Genomic DNA, 21,397 nt, shown 5'->3' with positions numbered 1-21,397 from the left:
GCCTAAAAGAATACTGCAGTATGGAAAAACTACTCAACATGCTTTTTCCTGTTCTCTCAGTCAGCAACAACAATCAATACAAAAGACTTCGGTGACCCCAAAATATGTACGAAGTTCTCCCCATCAGCAAGCAAGCAATCAATTCTGTAGCAGACACCAGCTCAGTGCCCTCCAGTTCAATTCAGTGCCCTGCAGTTCAATTCCAGTGCTATCTACCAGGAGATAGTTTCAGATCCCATAGACTGAGAGCATAGTACCCAAGACTGCCTGCCCACGTTAGGCACCAGTCTCAAGTCCAGGCCTCCAGAACTTCTGACAGATCAGCTTCAAGTTGGAGTTCTCATAAACCCTTCTTTGGGTTCAATTAATTTGACAGAGTGGCATGTATAACTCAGAGAAACACATTTGCTGATTTATTACTGGTATTTCAAAGGACATAAATACGCAGCACTTGAAGAGATACATAGTACAAGGTCTGGAAGCGTCCCAAGCACAGGAGCTTCTGTCCCCGTGGAGTTGGGGTGGACCACCCTTCCAGCATGATCAGTTCTTCTTCACCTTCCTGTCAGCCCCTACATGTTTAGCTCTCCAGAATTCCCTCAAATCTGTTCTTCTTGGGCTTTTATGGAGCCTTCATTGAATAGACATGATTAAAGCATGGAGAACCATGTTGATATGTAATTAGCTAAAAAGGGTATGATCTACCCAACAAGGCCTGTCCAGGTTCTTCTTGGTCTCTCTGTGTAGTGTTGCTTTTCTGTGATATGGGGCAGAACACTCTCTGGTATGAGGGTCTTAGAACCCACAATCAGATTAGAGTCCCGTAGGCAGATGAAAGGAGGGTAGGAGATCAGAGAGAGAGATTCTGGTTTCTGTAACAAGGGTCTTGGGAGTGAGTTATGAGCCAGGAACCATGGACAAAACCTATACATATCATAGCATACAAATAACCTGCACGTATCAACCACTCAACAAACTTGAGCAGCAAGAACAACAAACAATTTACTGCAAGCATGTCTGAAGCATACATGAATAAGGTAAAATGAAGCAAGTGGGAGGGTCCCATGAGTCAGTGGAGAGGCATGAAAATCTGACTGATTGTAGGATATCAGTGCATAGAATAATGATGGCAAGTAAGTATGGCAAAAATTTGTCAAATATTTCTGTAATGGCAGTAGGTTGAGTAGGCTATGTTGTTGTTTATGTAAGACACTTAAAATTAAATAGTAAATACTACTCAAGTTTTGATGTTTCCTCCTTTTACAAAAATAAATTCTAATGTAAAAGTTCTTTTTCTGTAGGAACGATTCTCCATGCATTACTTAGTATATGGGCTTGCATTTTTCTTGAGTTATGTGTTCTTTGAAGCACCGTTTCCCCAGCTGCAGGAAATACCCTGATGCTTGCGGTAAAATCCGTAAACTTTCTATATTAATAAATGTCACCCACCAACAATGAGTGACTTTATTATTCAAAGTCAAGTCCATCTTAATGCCTTTTTTAAGTTTTTAAACTCTACTTCTCAACACTCTTGCAGTTGGATTTACTAAAATAACATGGCACTTTATCACTTTGCAAACTATGTTTATCTGGAACTATCTGATTATATTAAGTTTCAAAAACAAGTATCCTATTATATTATTCTACTCTCCCTAAGAAAATTATGGTCCTTGTCACAGGACCTAATTACTGACCAGAGTGGTTGATTTTTCTGCAGAAAAAGAAAACATGCCCTTGATAATGGTTCTGTCAAATGGGCACTTTAAAACATACATATTCTGAAATCAGTAGGGCAAGAGTATTTTTCCTATTGTTATTCCTAATGAAAGAATAAGGATTTGACCAATGCCATCCAGATGGCAGGGTTCTATCCTCCAACGGCATATATATTAACTCTTTCTAACTTACAGGTGGGAACACATATAACTTTATTGGGCTTTAAAAGGGGATTTTCTATTGACCTAATGTGATTAATGTTCTTAGTCTATGGCAAAACACCAAATCTGCTTACATCATGATTCACAAGAATTGCATGAATTGATCCAATTCCTCATTCAGCCATCAGCTAATTCCCTCTGTCCCTACCAGCTTTGGACCACTATTTAAGCTAAGAACAAACTGATGAAAAAATAATAAGAAAACTGCTTTTGTCTATATCTATTACATCTCTGGTAATTAAATAATGATTCGGGGAGTTTCCCCATCAGTTTCTCTAACTCTGCAGAATTGAAGAATGAAAAATTTTCTAAGTCAAATGAATAAACTATGTACTCGTCTATTTATATCTACTCCTCATCTCCTAAATAATTTATTTAACCTATTTCCCAACTGAATTCCACTTCATTCATTTTTTTTTTGGTAATAATTTAAGTGTCTATTGTGTGTCAAACAAGAAGAGATAGAGACAGAAGAAAAGAAAATGACAGAAAATTATACACAAGGTTTATGGTACATGGTAACATAAATTCCACAGGCAATTGATTCTTAATCTGAAGGGAAAGAACCGCTGAAGGGCTGTGACAGAGTAACTGTAAGAGGTCCGCAAAGACCTAGGCTCATCAACATACACACCAAAGATTATATTCAGGTTAAATATACCACATATATAATTTTTAAAATGTATATAGACACTATTATATATATATATATATACTTTTTCTTTTTTTTTTTTTTTTTTAAAAAAAATACATAGCATGTGGAAATGATACTAAAAATAGTTAACAACTGGTTAAGCATGGGTTTCCAGTAATTCAGTGGACTGATGGCCATCAACAGCCAGGATGGACAAGCTGGTTTCCACCAGCTGAATATCATATCAGCAAATCTAGTTGAGGAGAGGCAACCTCTTCCTCTCTATCGCCTTTTTTTTTTCCCCCCCATATTAAAGAGAGGTCCCTATTTTAAAAATATTTCTGGGAGTTATTATTCTAAAAAATATGGTAAGCTTGCTTGGACCGCCATATCCTCATGACAAATCACAACTCCCATGTGAAATTATAACAAAATTATAACAAAACTATGCCTTTGTTGGTGCTTTGTCTTATTATCTTTAACAGTCATTCCCTACTTCCCACTTCTTTCAGATGCTTTAAAGGTTATATAAACCTACTTTCCCACTTCTTTCCAGATGTTTTAAAGGCTGTAAACCTTTCTCCATGAAAAATTCTGTCTTTATTTATTCTCTATGTATAATGAGAAACGCCTAGTTTCAGGCTTATGTATCCAAAATTTAGCCTACAAGAAAAATTCCAGCTTGAGATGAACAAATGGGATGGACTGCAATTTGTGCTAAACTATTTTAACCCTGAGTGTGTCTGCAATGGGAAGCAGTGTGTTATGAGAATGAACAATAGTTCTTTCCTAGTGAAAGAAAAAAACAAACTTGGTTGACTTGGCTACCTTTTACTTTAACCAGCCTAAGGAATAACTCCTAGGTTCTCCCTTTCTCTTAGTTTAATCGAAAAAAAAAGAAAAAATTTACTCATCTCAACATATTTAGTACATTTAGGTTAATGAATTATTTAGGTCAATCTCTCATAGCCAACAGGTAGTAATAAGAAGGATAACGTAATAACTGCAAGAAAACAAAATGTGTAATCTCTGTATCTTACATACAGATTCAGAACAATGCCAAATGAGGATGGCAACATTTAGAAGTAAAATGGTAATAATAATAAAAATAAATTAAGAATTTAATCTTAAATATTTATGTAAATTTTAAATACGGTTGTTGTACATATTCAAATGTAGACTTGGTATATCTTAAACCTAGTAAAATCATAATTTTAAGTGAAGTGGCAAAATGATACCAGCTACTACTCTTGGGAAGAGTGGTGTCAATGCTGGCTATCTTCTTAATCTAAAATTAAAATTCTGAGAGTCTACTAATAAGAAGAGATTTCAGATATTAAATCATTGAGAATGTAAACCCAACTTCCAACAAAACTAACCTTAAAAAAGGCAAACCACTTGTAGTCATTCAACACAATCTCAAAGCCTTGGTTGTAAATGATGGTGAAATGGCCAGAATTGCCAAGGTCATCATATGCTGTATCCAGCTTCTGAAGGTGCACCACTACTTTTTTTTCTGGTGGTCCTAAAGGAAAAAAAAAAAAAAGGGCACAATAAAGGAAAAGTATTTGGATTTCAATGAGGGAAAGAATTCCCCAATTTCTATTATAATTGTGCTGCTTTCCTTTCAGGCTACCCAATTTGAACACAGTCTGCCTAGTGAAGAAACCAGAGTCTCCATCTTGTTGCTTCAAACAGCTCCTGCTCCCAGGCAAGACTGTGAAGTTAGGTTCTCAGGATTTGAGATATGCAACCAGGAGAAGTGGCTCATGCCTGTAATTCCAGCACTTGGGGGGCTGAGGTCAGGCCTTCAAGACCAGGTTGGGCAACACAGTGAGAGGCTTTCTCTACAAAAATATATACATTTTTAAATTAGCTGGGTAAGGTGGTACATGCCTGTAGTCTCAGCTATTTGAGAGTCTGAGGCTGAGGTGGGAGAATTGCTTGAGCCTAGGAGTTGGTGGCTGCAGTGAGTTATGACTGCTAGACTGCACTGCATCCTGGGCAACACAGTGAGACCTTGTCTTAAAAAAAAAAAAGCAAAAAAGAAAGAGAGAGAGAGAGATGCCATGTAGCCAGCAGGAAGGGAGACACCAAAAAGTACAGTATCTCTCCAAAGCATCCCAACAATAAAGAAATTTTTTCCACTGAAGAAAAGAAGAAAATGGGGAATGTTGAAAATTATAGGCTTCCAGAAACAGGGAGAAGACAAAATGCTACTCAAAAGTGAGAAATGTAAGAATAAAAGGTATGACAACAAAACGCTAAATAAACAGACTAGTCATCAGATCCTCAGGAGGACAATGTGCTAAGCCCAGGAGAAAACACAAAATAATCTATTCAGAGAAGCAATGTTGTACCTTTCTCCTCAATGGCTTTACAGTTTGGTACCTCATAAGATGAATCCTTCCAAAGTGTATTTAGCAAACCAGAAGTTTGTATCCTCTAAAACTAATTTGTACTGATAGGAATGAAACGTTTAAGCTTCACAGATGAGCACTTGGATCTGCGGGTGCCTTTAATTCACGGATTAAGGCCCAAGGTAATTTTATAGGCAAAGCCTGCCTGAAAATGGTTCAGCTGTGTCCATCTGGAGAGTTCTATACTTTAAACAGTTTTTCCTGTTTCAAATTAATACTCTGACATGGGAGACTGCACGTGACAGGGTAGTGCAAATCCTGATCTCTTTCTGCCCCAACCTTCAAACTCAAGTTAAAAAAACAAACAAACAAACAAACAAAAAAAAACTGGGCACGGTGGCTCAGCCTGTAAGCCCAACACTTTGGGAGGCCGAGGCAGGTGGATCACGAGGTCAGGAGATTGAGACCATACTGGCTAACACTGTGAAACCCGGTCTTTATTAAAAACGCAAAAAAAAATTTAGCCGGGCATGGTGGCACGCCCCTGTAGTCCAGCTATTCTGGAGGCTGAGGCAGGAGAATCTTTTGAACTCAGGAGGCGGAGGCGGAGGCGGAGGTGGAGGTTGCAGTGAGACGAGATTGCACCGCTGCACTCCAGCCTGGGCAACAGAGAGAGACTCCGTTCTCCAAAAAAAAATAAAAAAAAAATCCAAAACAACAACAACAAAAAAAACTTAACCAATTTGTTCTGCTGCTGACAAGAAAATTATAGCTGATTTTTCACTGACTCTGCAAAGTCACAGGCTGTAAGGGGGTTTGGGTGGACCACAGTGTGACTCTTCTGACCAGTGACTCTTTTTTTCCACTCCACCCCCTTCACTAGGCTCTTTGTTCTAGGAGTAACCATGTAATCTGAAGGCATATGGAATATCCCCAGTATGTTCAAAAACTAGGTATTTATTGAGAGCCTTCCATGAATCAGGCATTGTGCATGACTCCGGGCATTTCTAAATATAGTTATTAGGTTCGGAGTTAAATTTTGTTATTAATTATTTTAAAAAATTTACCTCCCTGCAATGCATGAAACAGTACAGACGTTTTCTAGTACTCATTAGCACATGCTCCAACCAAAATTGCTGGGCAGAAGGGCCCTTTCCCACAACCTAACAAAAAGAGAACACTTCCTGCTATATCCTCGAGCGTCTTTGAGCTCATCTGTCTTCACTAGTACAATAATAACAAAAAATTAAAAAATCATTTTAAAAATAACGCTGACAGATCCGACTGGGGAATCAAAAGATTCCAGTTCCCAAGTCTCTCTCATACCAACAAACTAGCCAAAAAAAAAAAAAAAAAAAAAAAAGTTAATGGGAAGGATAAAAAAGTTCTTGATAAAAGTGTTGTGTCCCCAAGATAACCAAGAGAGTGTGGAGTTAGACGTTCTCAGCAGATAAACTTTAACTTCGCGGTCCTGGCGGGGAAGAAGGGCCCCAAGGGTCCCCGAATCCAGTCAAGATGCTCTGGCCACCCACAACCGTCTGCCTGGGGCGAAGCGGTGGTTGGCGCGGCGCTGCGTTTGGGGCTCAAGGGCAGAAGGGCGACCCGGGGGACTGCCGAGCCGGCGGCTTACCCATAACCGAGCAGTTGACATCGCGCTGGGAACCGCTGGAGCCCACCTGGAAGACCCAGGTGCCCAGCAGGTCAGGATAGGTGCAGTTGGCAGGTGTGTCGCAGCGCACCGCGCGGTCGCCGGACAGAAGCAGCAGGAGGGCGGCGAGCAGCGAGGCGGGCCCAGCTCCCATGCTGCCAGGGGCTGGGAAAGGAGGTGAAGAGCGAGCAGGAAGCCGAGCGCCGCGGACTGTGGGTCAGTGCACCGCGAGGCGAGCGCGGTGAAATAGCTACGCCGCTCCGGAAACGCGGGGGCGGGGCCGCTGAGCAGCGGGGGTTGGGGGTTGGGCGCCAGGCGCGCGCCCGCCGCTGAAGCGGGGGCTTGGGAGCGCACGTCGCGCCTCACCTGCCTGCACCTGGACCCTGACCTAGGGAAGGGCCCAGGGACGGATTTCTTTGCCGAAGGACGTTTCAAAATTTTGCACTGTCGGGGCGACAAAAAGAGGATTTAAGAGGCACAAGCGGTCCGCCCACGACCCAGACTTCATTCCTGTGCAGTAATGTGGGGAGGGACGGAAAGAGGGTGCGGGGTGGGGTAATGCGGTGGGTCAGGTGACAGAGGCCGGCAGAAGGAGAGAGTTAACAAGAGGAGTTGTGTTTTACTTGCTATTCTTCGTCTTTTTTCTCAGGTCCGGTTGCCTCATTACCAACTTTTTTTTCCTGTGAAAAACTTCACTAACATCCACTATTCTAGCTGTTTGAGAACTTACCATCCTTCTGTTTTCCAACTCTTCCCGCCTTTTTATGTGCTTGATTTGGTTTTGTTTCCCTGTAAATGCTGTTTGCCGGTTTGCATACAGCAGAACTCAATTGTGCAAACGTGCAGTTTTGGTGTATTAGCGTTGTAGGGGTTTTCCCCCTGGCACACACACTCAGGGCTCTTTCAGAAGTGGTATTGCTCAACATCTTCTATGTTACAGGTGAAAAGCAGGCGACCTAGAGAGAGGAAGCCGGTTGCCCAGGGTGAGAAGGGTGAGGAAGGAAGCTAGCTGATGGGAGAAGTCTAGTCTTATGAACCGTTGGAGTGTGCCAATCTGATTGCCAACAATTATTAGGTAGCACTGTTTCCGGGTGCCTCCTTGCTCAGTTTAAGTATCACTCTTTTCTGTAAGATCCTCCCTTACTTTCCTGTCTTTTGTTGTTAATTGGGGTACTTTTCTCCCCCTGAGCCTACTAGGTGTCAGGCCCTGTGGACACAGTAATGAACAAGACAGACCTGATGTGTCCCCGTTTTCGTTGGCATACGAATTTTTGCCCCCTTTACACTGGTCACGAATAAATATTCATATGCCTCCCTCCCCCTCCCCGCAACCACATCCCTCCCTGTCACCCAGGCTGGAGTGCAGTGGCGGGATTGCCTCACTGCAACCTCAGTCTCCTGGGTTCAAGTGATTCTCCTGCCTCCGCCTCCTAAGTAGTTGGGATTACAGGTACACGCCACCATGCCCAACAAATTTTTTGTATTTTTAGTAGAAATGGGGTTTCACTATGTTAGCCAGGCTAGTCTCGAACTCCTGACCTCAGGTGATCTGCCTGCCTCAGCCTCCCAAACTGCAGGGATAACAGGTGTGAGCCACTGCACTGGGTCCATATGTCCATTTTATTTTTCACCAGATTATAAACATTCAAAGAGAGCAGATCCAAATTATTCACTTCTATCTCCCTAGATTCTGGTTTATCCAGAAAGTGTCCTTAAATGTTAAAAAAGTGTACTTAATATCCTTATCTTGGTTCCCAAACCTGAAACCCGGTTTCAGTGAGGCAAAATGAGTTGCCCCTGAAAGTTCAAAGGTGAAAATACTCTTCAATGGGGGCACAAACTTCAAATGTCCGGGGTTGGGGGTGGGGGAGGGTCAGGGAAGACCTTACTTTTAGGTTTTATAGACCTTCTTAGAATTAAAAGCTGACATTGTATAATTAAGCTAACACACTTACTGTTTAAAGTTATCCTAACAGATTAAAGTTACCTTCCTAAATCTCTGGGAAAGTGTGTTACTGACTGTTAAAACATTAAAAGTTGTATTAGGTCATCAATATTGAAGAGCCAGTTTATGTGGAAGTGTATTTGATGAATGTAATCAAAGTAACACACTTAATTGTAAAGAATGTTTAAAACAGTCTTTATTCGATGAATGAGTAATAGAAAAAGATAGTGGAGGCCTCTTAGTCTAATGGATTCATTTTAAAATTGGGAAATGGAGATTCAGAGTTAAATCACTTGCTGAATGTCATATTGCCACTTACTGAGATTTAAGAATAAACCTCAGGCACATTGATTTTTGGTTTAGTTTATTTCCACTAACCTAATAATCCCCAAACTGTTCTCACTCAAAAATAAATACTAATTCTCCATTCCACATACACACACACAAAATTGATTCTCAAACTGATCAGATCCCAAATCCTTTACTATTCTGAAATGAAATTCATATATAAACCATTTAATAAAAAAAGTAATATCAAATGTAATATAAAGAAGAAATCAGATATTTTTAGTACATTTCTAATATATTAAAATATATTCCATCATGTAAAATGTTCAAGTTTGAATGTATTGGAAAACATAATGAGGCACTCAGATACTTGCTCTTCACACTTCTGTAACCGCCCAATGGGTTCACCTCACCTGCTGCCTAGACAGAGCCAATTTATCAAGACTAGGAATCACAGTGGAGATAGAGTAATTTAATTCATGCGCAGCCAGCTGTGGGTGGAGACTGGAGTTTTATTATTACACAGATCAGTTTCCCAGAGCATTCAGGGATGAGAGTTTTCAAAACTAATTTGGCAGATAGGGCCTTGGGAAGTAGGGAGTGCTGATTGGTCAGGTTAAAGATGGAATCATGAGGGGTCTAAGTGAGGTTTTCTTGCTATCTTCTGTTCCTGGGTGGGATGGCAGAAATGGTTGAACCCGATTACCGATCTGAGTGGTGTCAGCTGATCCATGGAGTGTAAGGTCTGCAAAATATCTCAACCACTGGTCTTAGATATTACAATAGAGATGTTATCCCCAGGAGCAACCTAGGGGGCAAGAGGGTGCAGACTCTTGGAGCCGGAGGCTGCATGACCCCTAAACCTTAATTTCTAATCTTGTAGCTAATTTGTTGGTCCTGCAAAGGCAGACTGGTCCCCCCAGGCAAGAAGGGGGTCTTTTCAGGAAAGGGCTATTATCAATTTTGTTTCAGAGTCAAAGCATGACCTGAATTACTTTCCTAAGTTTCTTCAACCTATGCCCAGGAATGAAAAAGGACAGCTTAAAGGTTAGAAGCAAGATACAAGTAGGTTAGGTCTGATTTCTTTCACTGTCATAATTTCCTCAGTTATAATTTTTTCAAGGAGGGTTTCACTTCTATATAAAATTGTAGAATCATGGTAAAACTGGTAGGAACTTTTTTTCTGAGAACAGAAATGTTTTCTGATGAGTTATAACTCAAATAGCTTATCAAATAATCACTCAAACACTGTACCAGGGTTGTTGATGTTAGACAATTATTGGTCAAATTTCCAGAACAAAGTATAATTTTCTGTTGAAGATTTATCGGGAGGTTGCATTCCCAAAATTCGGTATATATTAAAATTTCATAAAGCAAAAGTGAGTGTATGTACAAAACAGAGTCTGTCACTAGGCTGCCATAATTAGAAGTAGGTTTACACAGAGGCAGCATTACTTAGGAGTAGTTCTCAACCTGTAGCCTAGGACCAGCGGCATCAGCCTCTGTCTTAGTCTGTTTTCTATTGCTAGAACCGAATACCTGAGACTCGGTCATTTAAAAGAAATAGAAACTTATTTTTTTATAGTTCCAGAGACAGGTAAGTCCAAGGTCAAGAGGCCACATTGAATGGGGGCTGCTGGTTGAGACTCTGCAGAGTCCTAAGGTAGTACAGGGCATCACATGGCAAGGGAGGTCATGAGAGATGGCTAAACTAGTACCTATTACAGACCCACCATCATGATAACTGACCCTTGATAACTCCTTAATCCATTAGTCTACTAATCCATGAATGGATTCATCCGTTAATGAGGGCACTGCCAATTACTTCTCAAAGGTCCAAAATCTCAACACTTTCAGGGGAACAAACTATATTCAAACCATAGCATTCTGTCCCTGGCCCTCAGAATTCATGGCCTTCTAAAAATCCAAAATACAGTCATGCCATCCTAGTAGTCCCAAAAGACTTAATTGTTCCAGCACCAACTCAAAAGTCTAATGTCTCATCTGTGAGTTTTTGAAATCAAAACAAGTTATCTACTTCCAGGAGACTCAGAAAGGACAGCTTAAAAGTTAGAAGCAAGATGGAATCAGGTCTGATTTCTTTCTCTCTCACAATTTCCTCAGTTATAATTTTTGCAAAGGTGGGGGTTTCACCTCTTTGTAAAATTGTAGAATCATCATAAAAGTTATTCTTTTGGTGGGACAAGTATAGGTATACATTCTCTTTTCAAAAGAGAGAAATAGGCCAGAAGAAACAAGTAACAGGCCCAAGCAAGTCAAAAATCCAGAAGAGCAGACTTAAATTTTAAGGCTGGATAATATTTTTGACTCCATGTCCAGCATCTTGAACACATTGGGGGATGGGGTATTCAGGGAGGCCTCAAGGCATACTGGTGCCCTCAGCTTTCCCAAGCAGGTATTACATGCTGCTGTTGGCTCTACTGTTCTGGGGTCTTGGTGGCAGTCTGACTCTTAGAGCTCCATTAGGCATTGCCTTCAGGGGGGTATCTCTGCAACAGCCCCAGTTCCACTGTTTCACTTGGCATTGCCCTACTGGAAGCTCTCTGCAGTAGCTTTACCCCCAGGCAGTCCAATACATTCTTCAAAATCTATGTGGAGGCTGCCAGGCCTCCACAGCTCTTGCATTCTGTGCACCTGCAGAATTAGTACCACGTGGATACTGACATGGTTTACCACCTGTACATCCTAGAGCTGCAGGTTAATCTGCACCTGTGGCTGCTTGAACCACAGCTGGGGTGGCTGAGGAGCAGTGTGCTGGAATGCGGGGAGTAGAGACTCAGTGCAGCCCTGGGCAGCAGTCCATTCCCCAGAATTATTCTGCCCTCTCAGAGCTCAGGGCCTGTGAGGAAGTGGCAGCCTCAAAGATCCCTGAAATGCCTTTGGGGTTTTTAATTTCATTGTCATGAACAATAGCCTCTGGCTTCATTCTATTCATGGTGATCTCTTTAGCAATCTCTTGACCATATTCAAACACCCCATTCACTCTTAAGATGGTCAGGCTTCAAATTTTCTAAATTTTTCTATCCTGTTTTTTCTTATAGCGTACTGTAAGTGGTTAAAAGTAGCCATCGAGCAGCCTAAATGCTTTGCTGCTTAGATATTCCTTCCACCAGATATCCTAGTTTATGACTGTTAAGTTCTGCGTTTCATAAAGTCCTAGGACACAGACAGTTTAGCCACGGTCTTAGCCAGTTTATAGCAGCAATCCTTTACTCCATTTTCCAGTACCTTGTTTCTTATTTCCATCTGGGACCTCATCAGGTCTTCGCTGTTCATCTTTCTATCAGCATTCTGATCACGACCACTTAAATAATCTCTAAGAAGTTTCAGACTTCCTCTAGCTTTTGTTTTTCTAAGCGCTCACCAGAATCAGCCTTAATGCTGCATTCACAGTGATACAAGCTTTTTCTAGCCTGCTCCTCCAAATTCTTCCAGACTGTTCATTATCCAGTTTCAAAGCCATGTCCTTATTTTCAGGTATTCACTATTAGCAACAGCCCTACTTCTTTGTACCAATTATCTGTGTTAGTCCATTTTCTATTGTTATAACTGAATAACTGAGACTGGGTAATCATAAAGAAAAGACCTTTATTTCTTACAGTTCTGGAGGTTAGGAAGTCCAGGGTCAAGGGACCACAACTGGTGAGGGTCTCCTTGCTGGTGGGGACTCTGCAGAGTCCTGAGGTGGTGCAAGGCATCACCAGGTGGGGAGCCACACAGGAAACAGAAAAACTGGCTTTTATAACACATTCATGATAACTAACTCACTTCCTTAATAGCCTATAATCCATGAATCCATGATTGTATTAATCCATTAATCAAGACAGAGCTCTTATGACCTAATCACCTCTGAAAGGCCCCACCTCTCAACACTGTTGCATTGGTAACCAGATTTCTAACACATACATTTTAGTAGGCAAACTATATTCAAACTACAGTAGCGTATCCTTGGAATTTGTTAGAAATGCAAATTCCTGACTCCCATATATACCAAATAAGAAAATGTCTGGGTAAATCCCAGCAATTTGTGTTTTAACAATTACCTTTGAGGGGATCCTGATGTACATTAAGATTTGAGAATCACTGGCTAAGACATTAATGGCAAGGACTTCAGCCAACTACCTCTGTTTGAAGTCTGGTTGTGACACTCACTGGGTGTTTAATTTTGAGAAAGTTATTTAACTTATTTTTGTGTCTTGGTTTTATCGTCTATAAAATGTTTGTAATTACATTCCCAGTGACTACTACCTTACCTGGCTTCAAAAAGACCAAATAAGATAATACAGATCTCTGTGGAAATCTGACTACGTGTATTACTGTGTATATTTCTATTAGAAAATTTTCCTTGTTATTTAGGCAGTAGTTTCCAAATCCAATTCAATGTAATGCTAGCACTCTGATTAATTTCTAGAACACAATAAGGGTTCAAATATTTGTTAAATAAATGAATGTCTTGATTGATAAACATTTATCTGTATTTCATAGCATTTGGGAAAGAATAGTATGATTTCTGTGTTCTCTGCCTCGTGAATAAATTGGAAAAACTCTATGCTGGAATGCATATCAAAACAAAGAAAGGTCTTAGAGGAAGAATTTGATTGTACAATGTTTTTTGCTATCGTGTATAACTCTGTAATTAGTAGTAATGATAACATAATGTTATTTACCACTTTGCCTTTTACCAAAATAACAAACATATATTAATATTATACCATTTAATCATCTCACAATTGTATGAAGAAATGTTACCTGATTTCCATTTTATGTCTGACAAAATTGAGGCTCAAAGAATTTATTAGAGAGTAATGCCTATGAAAGGAAAAGGTAGGAAGAAACAGAAATAAGAAGAGAATCTCTCAGATGACAGGGCAGTAATCTGACACCTGCAAAAAGAAGGAAGCAAAGAGGACTGGGGCAAAGAAGAATTAGAGATACACGTCTGAGATAGCCTTGGCCAGCCTAGCAAGGAACTCTGGGGCAAAGATTGTCTATAGGGGAGCTTGGTTTAAGCCCACATGGCCTGGCCCGATACCTGTGCTACACTTAGCAGTTGGCCTTGATTGGAGAGCTGAGGTAAATCCTGAAGTCATGATGGCTGCAAGCTGTCAGCAAAGGGCATCCCTATGGCAGGTGCTCTCTGGAAGAGAAATGGGAGGAGAGCACCGTCCTGGAGGCCACAGTGGGGAAACTTTCATTTGAAATTATGGGTTGATTCAAAGCATAAAAAGGAGGCTGAATGATTTGTTCAGGCCTTGTGATGTCCTGGGCACTATACTCCGTTTCTGATCTTCTAGGCAGATGTCAAAACGCTCGCTCCTATGACTTCATGCTCCTGTGTTCATAACTCATTGCAATTATCTGAGTGAATGACTGTCTTTTCCACAGGCTCCATACTCCTTGACAGCAGGACTGCATTATTTTTGTACAACAAAGTTCATCACAGAACGTGGTCAGTGTTTACTCACTTAGTCTCTCAATAAAACATGTAAAAGACAGGAAAGAAGATAGGAAGCTAAGCAGGAAAAAAGGCAGAATAAGAGAATAATGAAATTTCTGTACAAGAAAACTCGGCTAATTAGACCTTACCATTACGGTGGAAGAAAAGAAATAACAGGTTTGCATTGGTAATGCTGCCCAGCTTCATTGATTGCACTATACCAATGTTTTTCAAAGTTTTGTTCTCAGGATTCCTTTGCATTCTTAAAGGACAGACCCCAGAGGGCTTTTGTTTATGTAGGCAATATCTGATAATATTTACCCTATTACAAATGAAACATGAAAAAATGAGTATTGGCTTATTCATTAAACAATAAAAAATGAAAGCTACACTCTTGAAAATATAGCTATAGTTCCAAAACAAACAAAAATGGGAAGAGCAAGGTCGTCTTACTGATATGCAAAATCTTTAATGTCTAGCTCAATGAAAGAGTGCTATCTTATCCATTCTGCATTCCATCTATTGAAATATGTTGCTTTAGTTGAAGAATATGAAAAAACCAGCATTATACAGATATATAATTGAAAATGAGGTATGTTGAAAACTCCTGAAAGGATCCCCGTAGGCCCATGGAGCACACTCTGAAAACCTCTGCACTAGAATAATTTTCCACTCTGAGATCTCTCACTGACCGCTATCTCAAAAATATGTGCCCTCTATCACAACGCAAAGAGGGATGAGCAGAGTGTGATTGTGTGGTTAGATGACTATGACACAATTGCAAGAATGGAAAAATTACAGAAAGCAGAACCCTTACAAACTGTGGCTCACTAGTGTTACTATTGTACATCATGCATCTGAATATTCTAGGTTTATTCAGTTAAGATCTAAAAAAATAGGTGAGCTTTTTTAATGTGATGAAATAAGAGTTTATAACATTAGAAAAATAACAATCATGCTTTCTATTTGAATAACTGATTAACAGTTGCACAGTGCATTCACATTTTATGTCAATCTGAGAGTCATCTTTCAGATATTATTACTCCCATTTTATAAATAAGGAAACTGAGGCTCAGAAAGGATAAGTGACTTTTTAATAAAAATACTGCTGATAAGTAGAAAGCTGATAACCAACAAGACTTCTGGCTTTAAGTCAGATTATTAGAATGGAGTTAAGAGAGTGAAATTTTGTCTAATTATTGATGCAGCCAAATATAAAATCAAAAACAAAGGTTTTACAAGTGAACTACACATATGATGCATATTGAGTCATCTGTGAAACTATGAATTACTGAGATAGTCTCTACTATTTGATCTCATTCTCACTTCACTATTTCTGTTAAATAAACAAGTGTTTGAAATGAAAATTTTTAGAAGCATTGTTTACTGATAGAAGAGGATTAAGCCATAGGCTGCACAAGTAAGAGCAACACTGAAGAGACAAGGACAAACTTCATGAATGTGTCCACTTTGCTCTGTTTCCACTAATACCACTCTGGTCTAATACTCCATAATTTCTTGCTGGACTATAGCAATTACCTTCTAATTTCATTTTCTTTTCATTGAATTTAATGCACAAGCCAGGAACCTAAGTGTCTTCCTTGGCTCTTCCCTCTTCTGTCTCTCACCCCATATCTGATTATGTACTGAGTCTGACTGAGTCTACCATCATCACTTTGATTTTTAAAATTTCAACATGAATCATTAATTCCCTTGCTTAATACTCCTCAATAGGCTACCTTTTTATCATGTTTGAGTAAAATCCCACCAGGCCCTACATCATTGGCCGCATCTATCCCTTTGTTCCTCTAGTTGTTCACTCTCCTAGGAACTTGCTTTTTATTTGATCCTCGAACCCCCTAGACTTCTCTCTTCATTATCTTTGTTTGCACTTTGCCATTTTCTCTGCCTGAAATGATTCACATTGTTTTTTTTCAAAAGGCTGTTCATTCTCACTGTTTGTGAAATTCTCACTGATAAATATTTCACCTTCTCAGAGAGGCCTCCACTGACCATAATATCTATGGTGGCCTTTTTCAGCTATTTGATTTTATAGTTTTCAACTGAAGAATGAGGAAGTTAATAAATACATAAAAGAGAGTTTTGTTCCTCATAAAGGGTTGCAGCCTGGAGGGTGGCCATTCTGACAGGCCAGGAAGTGTAGCCTCTGGCCAGAAGCCAGAAACAGATACTATGAGAGTGGAAAGAATAAGACAGGGATTTATCCTGAATGAGGTGGCCAAATATACATATTCAATAAACTATAGGAGAAGTCACGAATGTTTATGAAAGGAGAAAAATACGCATGTGCAATTTTGCTCCATTCCTCTCTGTAGGACCCATGTGCAAAAAATAAGCCATAAGCAACATCTGAGGGTGGAGTTTTTGGCCTCCTCATCTCAAAAATTAAAGCAGAGGACAACAAAACCCTCACTACTCATCTTCCTGTAGACTTCCAGAACCACTCGATGGTCGGTGGTCTCTCATCAGGAAGGAATGCTAGTTGGTTGTCTTGTTGAAACTGCAAAAAGAAGGGGCAGCATTAGGCATTGATTGATTTCAGTAGTGGAGTGAGTACTTCCAAAGGGCTGGTTTCTGTTTAACCCAGGGTTGTCCAATCTTTTGGCTTACCTGAGCCACACTAGGAGAAGAATTGTCTTTGGCCACACGTAAAATACACTAACGCTAACCACTAACAATGGCTAACAATGGCTGATGAGAAAAAAAAAACAAAAAAACACCTCATAATGTTTTAAGAAAGTTTACAAATTTGTGTTGGGCCATATTCAAAGCCATCACGTGCCACATGTGGCCCATGGGTTGTGAGCTGGGCAAGCTTGCTTTAACCCTTAGGAAAAAAAGCAAATAGTGGTTAGAAACCAAGGGGGTTTAACAAGGTGTGTCCAACTTCCCATCGCATTGTGGCTGATAACTCATTTTCAAGGTTTCTCTGGGATACCCTTGGTCAATAAATGGTCCATTCAGCCTGTTAACAGGCTTAAGTTTCATTTTTATTTTTCATCACCCTATTTATTTCCAGGTAATACTTAAAACTGCCTGAATTATTGCATTTTCTTGTGCATTATGTATGTGCTTCACTGGAATATAAACTCTATGCAGCTTGAGCCTTGTCTGTATTATTCACTACTGTATTCCTAGCACATAATAGGTGCTCAATAATATTTATTTAATGCTGACAGAGACTACTTACTCTCCAGCTTTAACTCCATCTCAAAAAAACAAAAATGAAGAGGTTTATTGGGAGCAAATTTTCCTTTGCCAAGCATTTGGGTCAACAGATGATAAATTTTATATGTCTTTTTTTTTTTTTTCAGTTTTCTTTATTATTTTCTAAAAACAGATGGGGTCTTGCTACATTGTCCAGTCTGGTCTCAAGCACCTGGGCTCAAGTGATCCTTTCACCTCAGTCCCACAAAGTGCTGATATTACAGGCATGAGCCACCATGCCCAGCCTGAACAAAGACCTTTACATGGCGTTGGGTCCCCATAGAGAAGAAAAAAGGAGTACAGGAACCAAGGGGTGGAAGGAAGAGTGATTCCACTTACCATTACTCCAGTGACCCAGAGGGAGACTTTGTTGCCAGCTCTGCAACTCTGGGCTCTGCAGGGTTAGAGGTGCCAGTCCTACAAGGGTGCACACTTTTGCCAAAAAGATCTGTATTAAAGGGCTGGGCATGGTGGCTCATACCTGTAACCCCAGCACTTTGGCAGGCCGAGTTAGGAGGATAGCTTGAGGCCAGGAGTTGAAGACCAACCTGGCCAAGATAGCGAGATCCCATTTCAAAAAAAAAAAAAAGAAAAAAGAAAAGAAAAAGTAAAAGAAACAGATCTGTATTAAATTATAAGCAATGTCTACCTCCTGGGTGTTCTGAGCTGCTTGTGTCCCGGATTAGCCATCAAGAAGAGTCGCTGGGCATGGTGGCTCATGCCTATAATCCCCGCATTTTGAGAGGCTGAGGCAGTCAGATTGCCTGAGTTCAGGAGTTCGAGACTAGACTGGCCAGCATGGTGAAAACACATCTCTACTAAAAATACAAAAATTAGCCAGGCATAGTGGTGTGCACCTGTGGTCTCAGCTACATGGGAGGCTGAGACATGAGAATCTAGGAGGAGGTTGCAGTCAGCCGAGATTGCACCTTTACACACCAGCTTGGGCAACAGAGGCAGGCTCTGTCTAAAAAACAAAAAAGAAGAAGGGTCTTGGCACCCTTGTCTTGGTACAGGTGTTTGACTCTGAGTATAAATAGGAATAAAGCTGTTACACAGTGGAGCAAGGAGGAATTCCTGTGGATCCCAGGTGATCTGCTTGGGTGCTTCTTGGTGTTCCTTTGTTTCACTGTAACTGCAAATGGACAGGTCATGCAACTCTGACCTGAAAAGGGCATGATGACCAGGGGCTCAGCCTCCTTGGGGATGAAGGTCTGGATCCCACCATCACGTGAGTCACTGAGGCCAGCAGAAGTGACAGCTGAGGGTGAGGGGAGTCTTGCCACTGGTGCTTTGTAATACCAGTTAACTGGTAAGAGCAGTGATCTCTGGGTTTATATTGTTCTCTAGAGTGTATGGAATATCCTCACCGCTGGGTGTGGTGGCTCACGCCTGTAATCCCAGCACTTTGGGAGGCCAAGGCAGGCAGTTCATGCAGTCGAGATGAGGACCATCTTGGCCAACATGGTGAAACTCCATAGTTTCATGTGGCTGGGGAGGCCTCATAATCATGGTAGACGGTGAAAGGCATATCTCACATGGTGGCAGGCCAGAGAAGAGCCTTTTTTTTTTTTTTTCTTTTTTAAGCAAAGTCTCACTCTGTCACCCAGACTGGAGTGCAGTAGTGCAATCTCAGCTGCAGCCTCCACCTCCCAGGTTCTGCCTGCTATGTCAATAGACATTGCTAGATTAAACGTCCAGAACAGACTTAGCTAATCACATTTCCACCAGCAATGTCAGTCCTGCCATGTCCCATCTGGCCATTTCCTCAAACACATCCATTCTTTTCTGAGTTACTTCAAACATTTTTTAATTTAAATATTTCAAGTTTGTTTAAAATTGGTTGAAATATTTCAAATAATTATCCTTTAATTTTAATATTGTGTCTCTGAAACACCTAAAACCTGGTTTTCTATATGATATGATATATAAGTTGTCTTTTCATCTTGTCAGTGGTACCAGAACCATTTATCAAATACATATTATTTTCCTTCTAAATTGTAATACCAAATTCTGGAGTATTTTGCTGTTTTGTGTCAGTAATTAGTTTTAAAGCAAGTTCCCTCACTATTCTTTTTTTATATTTCTCAGCTTTTCTCAGGCATTTTTTCCCCTCCATATACATTTTAGGATTACTGTTTTTGTTTTCAAAATTTTTTATTACTTACAAAATTGTATATTTTCATTTAATGAAGGATTTGATGGATCTAAATTTGGATATTTGTTTAAAAAAAGCCTTTGGATGTATTCATCTACCCTGATAATTTTGTTTGTTTTTGCTAATTTTATCTTTTATTAGTTCTAATTTTTTCTTCCTTTGTCTTATTTTATTTTTCCTCTCCTAATTTATTAACATAGTACTTAGCACCTCATTTTCAATCTTTTTCTTAAATACTAAAGACATAGCTCTAAGTTTTCGAGACAAACTTGCATCCCACAAGTTTTAATATAAAGTGCTTTTTTCATTTTTATTAAAAAAGTTTATAATTTAGATTTGATTTCTAGCTTGTTCTATAGATCATTAATAAGTCACTTTCTTATAACAAGTTAAGTTTCAACTATAATTTATTTTCTTATGTTAGTAGTTTGTTCTGAGAATCTGACATCTAAATTGCCAATATTTAAGATTTTATTAATGCTTTTCTTTTTTGAGTCAGAATCTTGCTTTGTCAGCCAGGCTGGCTGCTCACTGCAACCTTTGCCTCCCAGATTCAAGTGATTCTCCTGCCTCAGCATCCTGAGTAGCTGGGATTACGGGAGTGTGCCACCCTGCGTGGCTAATTTTTTGTATTTTTAGTAGAGACGGGCATTCACCATGTTAGCCAGGATTGTCTCGATCTCTCGACCTCATAATCCACCTGCCTCGGCCTCCTGAAGTGCTGAGATTACAGGTGTGAGCCACCGCACTGGCCCATTTTATTAATGCTTTCTTTGTGGTGAAGTTAATGGCTAAATTTTATGAAATGAATATATAAAAAATTACATTTTACTTCTCAACAGGTTGTGATACGCACTCAATGTGATTGTATTATCTCTTTATGACCTTGCTTTTTTTTGTCTGTTACAACTTTTAATTCTGAAAGAGTAATTGAAATCTCTCAATGTAACTTCATTGTAACTTTTCAGTTATTTAATTATTTGTTAATAGATTAGTTGCTATGCTATTGGTATACTTCCATGTATGTATATTATATCTTGTTTGTAACTTATACTTTTTGCCTATCCATAAGTGTTGCACAACAGCCCTCTCCTCTGGAAATTCTGCCTAAGCCTTCAGCCTCAAATGATCTCTCAAACATTTGCCAGCTTGCCAGTGCTGGGTTTGATCTCATTTCAACATCTAGTTAAGATTAGAAGGAGAGAATTCGAGGAATGCAAATTTATACTGTTATTAGGTTGCCTATGTTTTTAATTTCTAATATATTTTTTCCTGTTTTGACTTCTGTAATGTTAACAGGGCTTTGCACTGATGTAGGGTACAGAGTTCTGACAACTGCATTATTAATAAACTTGGAAGAACAAAGAAATTGAATTAAAGGTGAGAGCATGGAGAGAGGCAGCAGGTATGGGTATAATCCATTTTTATAATAACAGTTACTGCTTATTAAGTATCTATTATCTATAGACAATATGTGCATATTCACACTGTCTAATCCTTACAGGTGCACTATAAGGTAGGCATTATTTACTTCATTTTGGAAATGAAAATTTTTTCCAAACAAAGAGATTAAGCATCTTAGTAAACATCATGCAGTTAATAAGTAGCTCAACTAGAAACTTTTATTGATTTTCAATTTATGAAACATCAGATACCTATTTCTTCCCAGTATATCATACTGCCTTACTTGTACACAGACTAAAGAGATATTCTGTATATTCTGAATAAATGGTCATCCATG

General features: G+C 39.7%; 1 protein-coding gene and 1 long non-coding RNA gene across 5 annotated transcripts in view; one reads left to right on the top strand and one right to left on the bottom strand.

The window, feature by feature from the left end:
• Positions 1–6,842, bottom strand: part of CTSC (cathepsin C) — a 49,952-nt gene extending 43,110 nt beyond the window's left edge. For 3 of the 4 annotated variants that reach the window (XM_032295822.1, XM_032295823.1, XM_032295824.1), the window contains exons 1-2: positions 6,562–6,832; positions 3,951–4,096 (exon numbers count right to left, since the gene is read on the bottom strand). In XM_032295822.1, coding sequence (XP_032151713.1) covers positions 3,951–4,096; positions 6,562–6,733 — 318 coding nt within the window. In that variant the 5' untranslated portion in view covers positions 6,734–6,832. Of the gene's footprint in view, positions 1–3,950; positions 4,097–6,561 lie in introns of all 4 variants that reach the window. The other variant, XM_032295821.1, reaches the window with a different exon arrangement.
• Positions 6,843–6,888: 46 nt separating this feature from the next.
• LOC116563220 overlaps positions 6,889–21,397 on the top strand; it is a 56,268-nt gene continuing 41,759 nt past the window's right edge. The window contains exon 1 of the long non-coding RNA XR_004274285.1: positions 6,889–7,096. This is a non-coding gene — a long non-coding RNA (uncharacterized LOC116563220). The remainder of the gene's footprint in view (positions 7,097–21,397) is intronic.

The sequence above is a fragment of the Sapajus apella genome, unplaced genomic scaffold (assembly GCF_009761245.1).
Source record: "Sapajus apella isolate SASKATOON/1434 unplaced genomic scaffold, GSC_monkey_1.0 scaffold34, whole genome shotgun sequence".
NCBI lineage: Eukaryota > Metazoa > Chordata > Mammalia > Primates > Cebidae > Sapajus > Sapajus apella.
The sequence above is the reverse complement of the archived record's forward strand: the minus strand, read 5'-3'. Positions and strand labels throughout refer to the sequence as shown.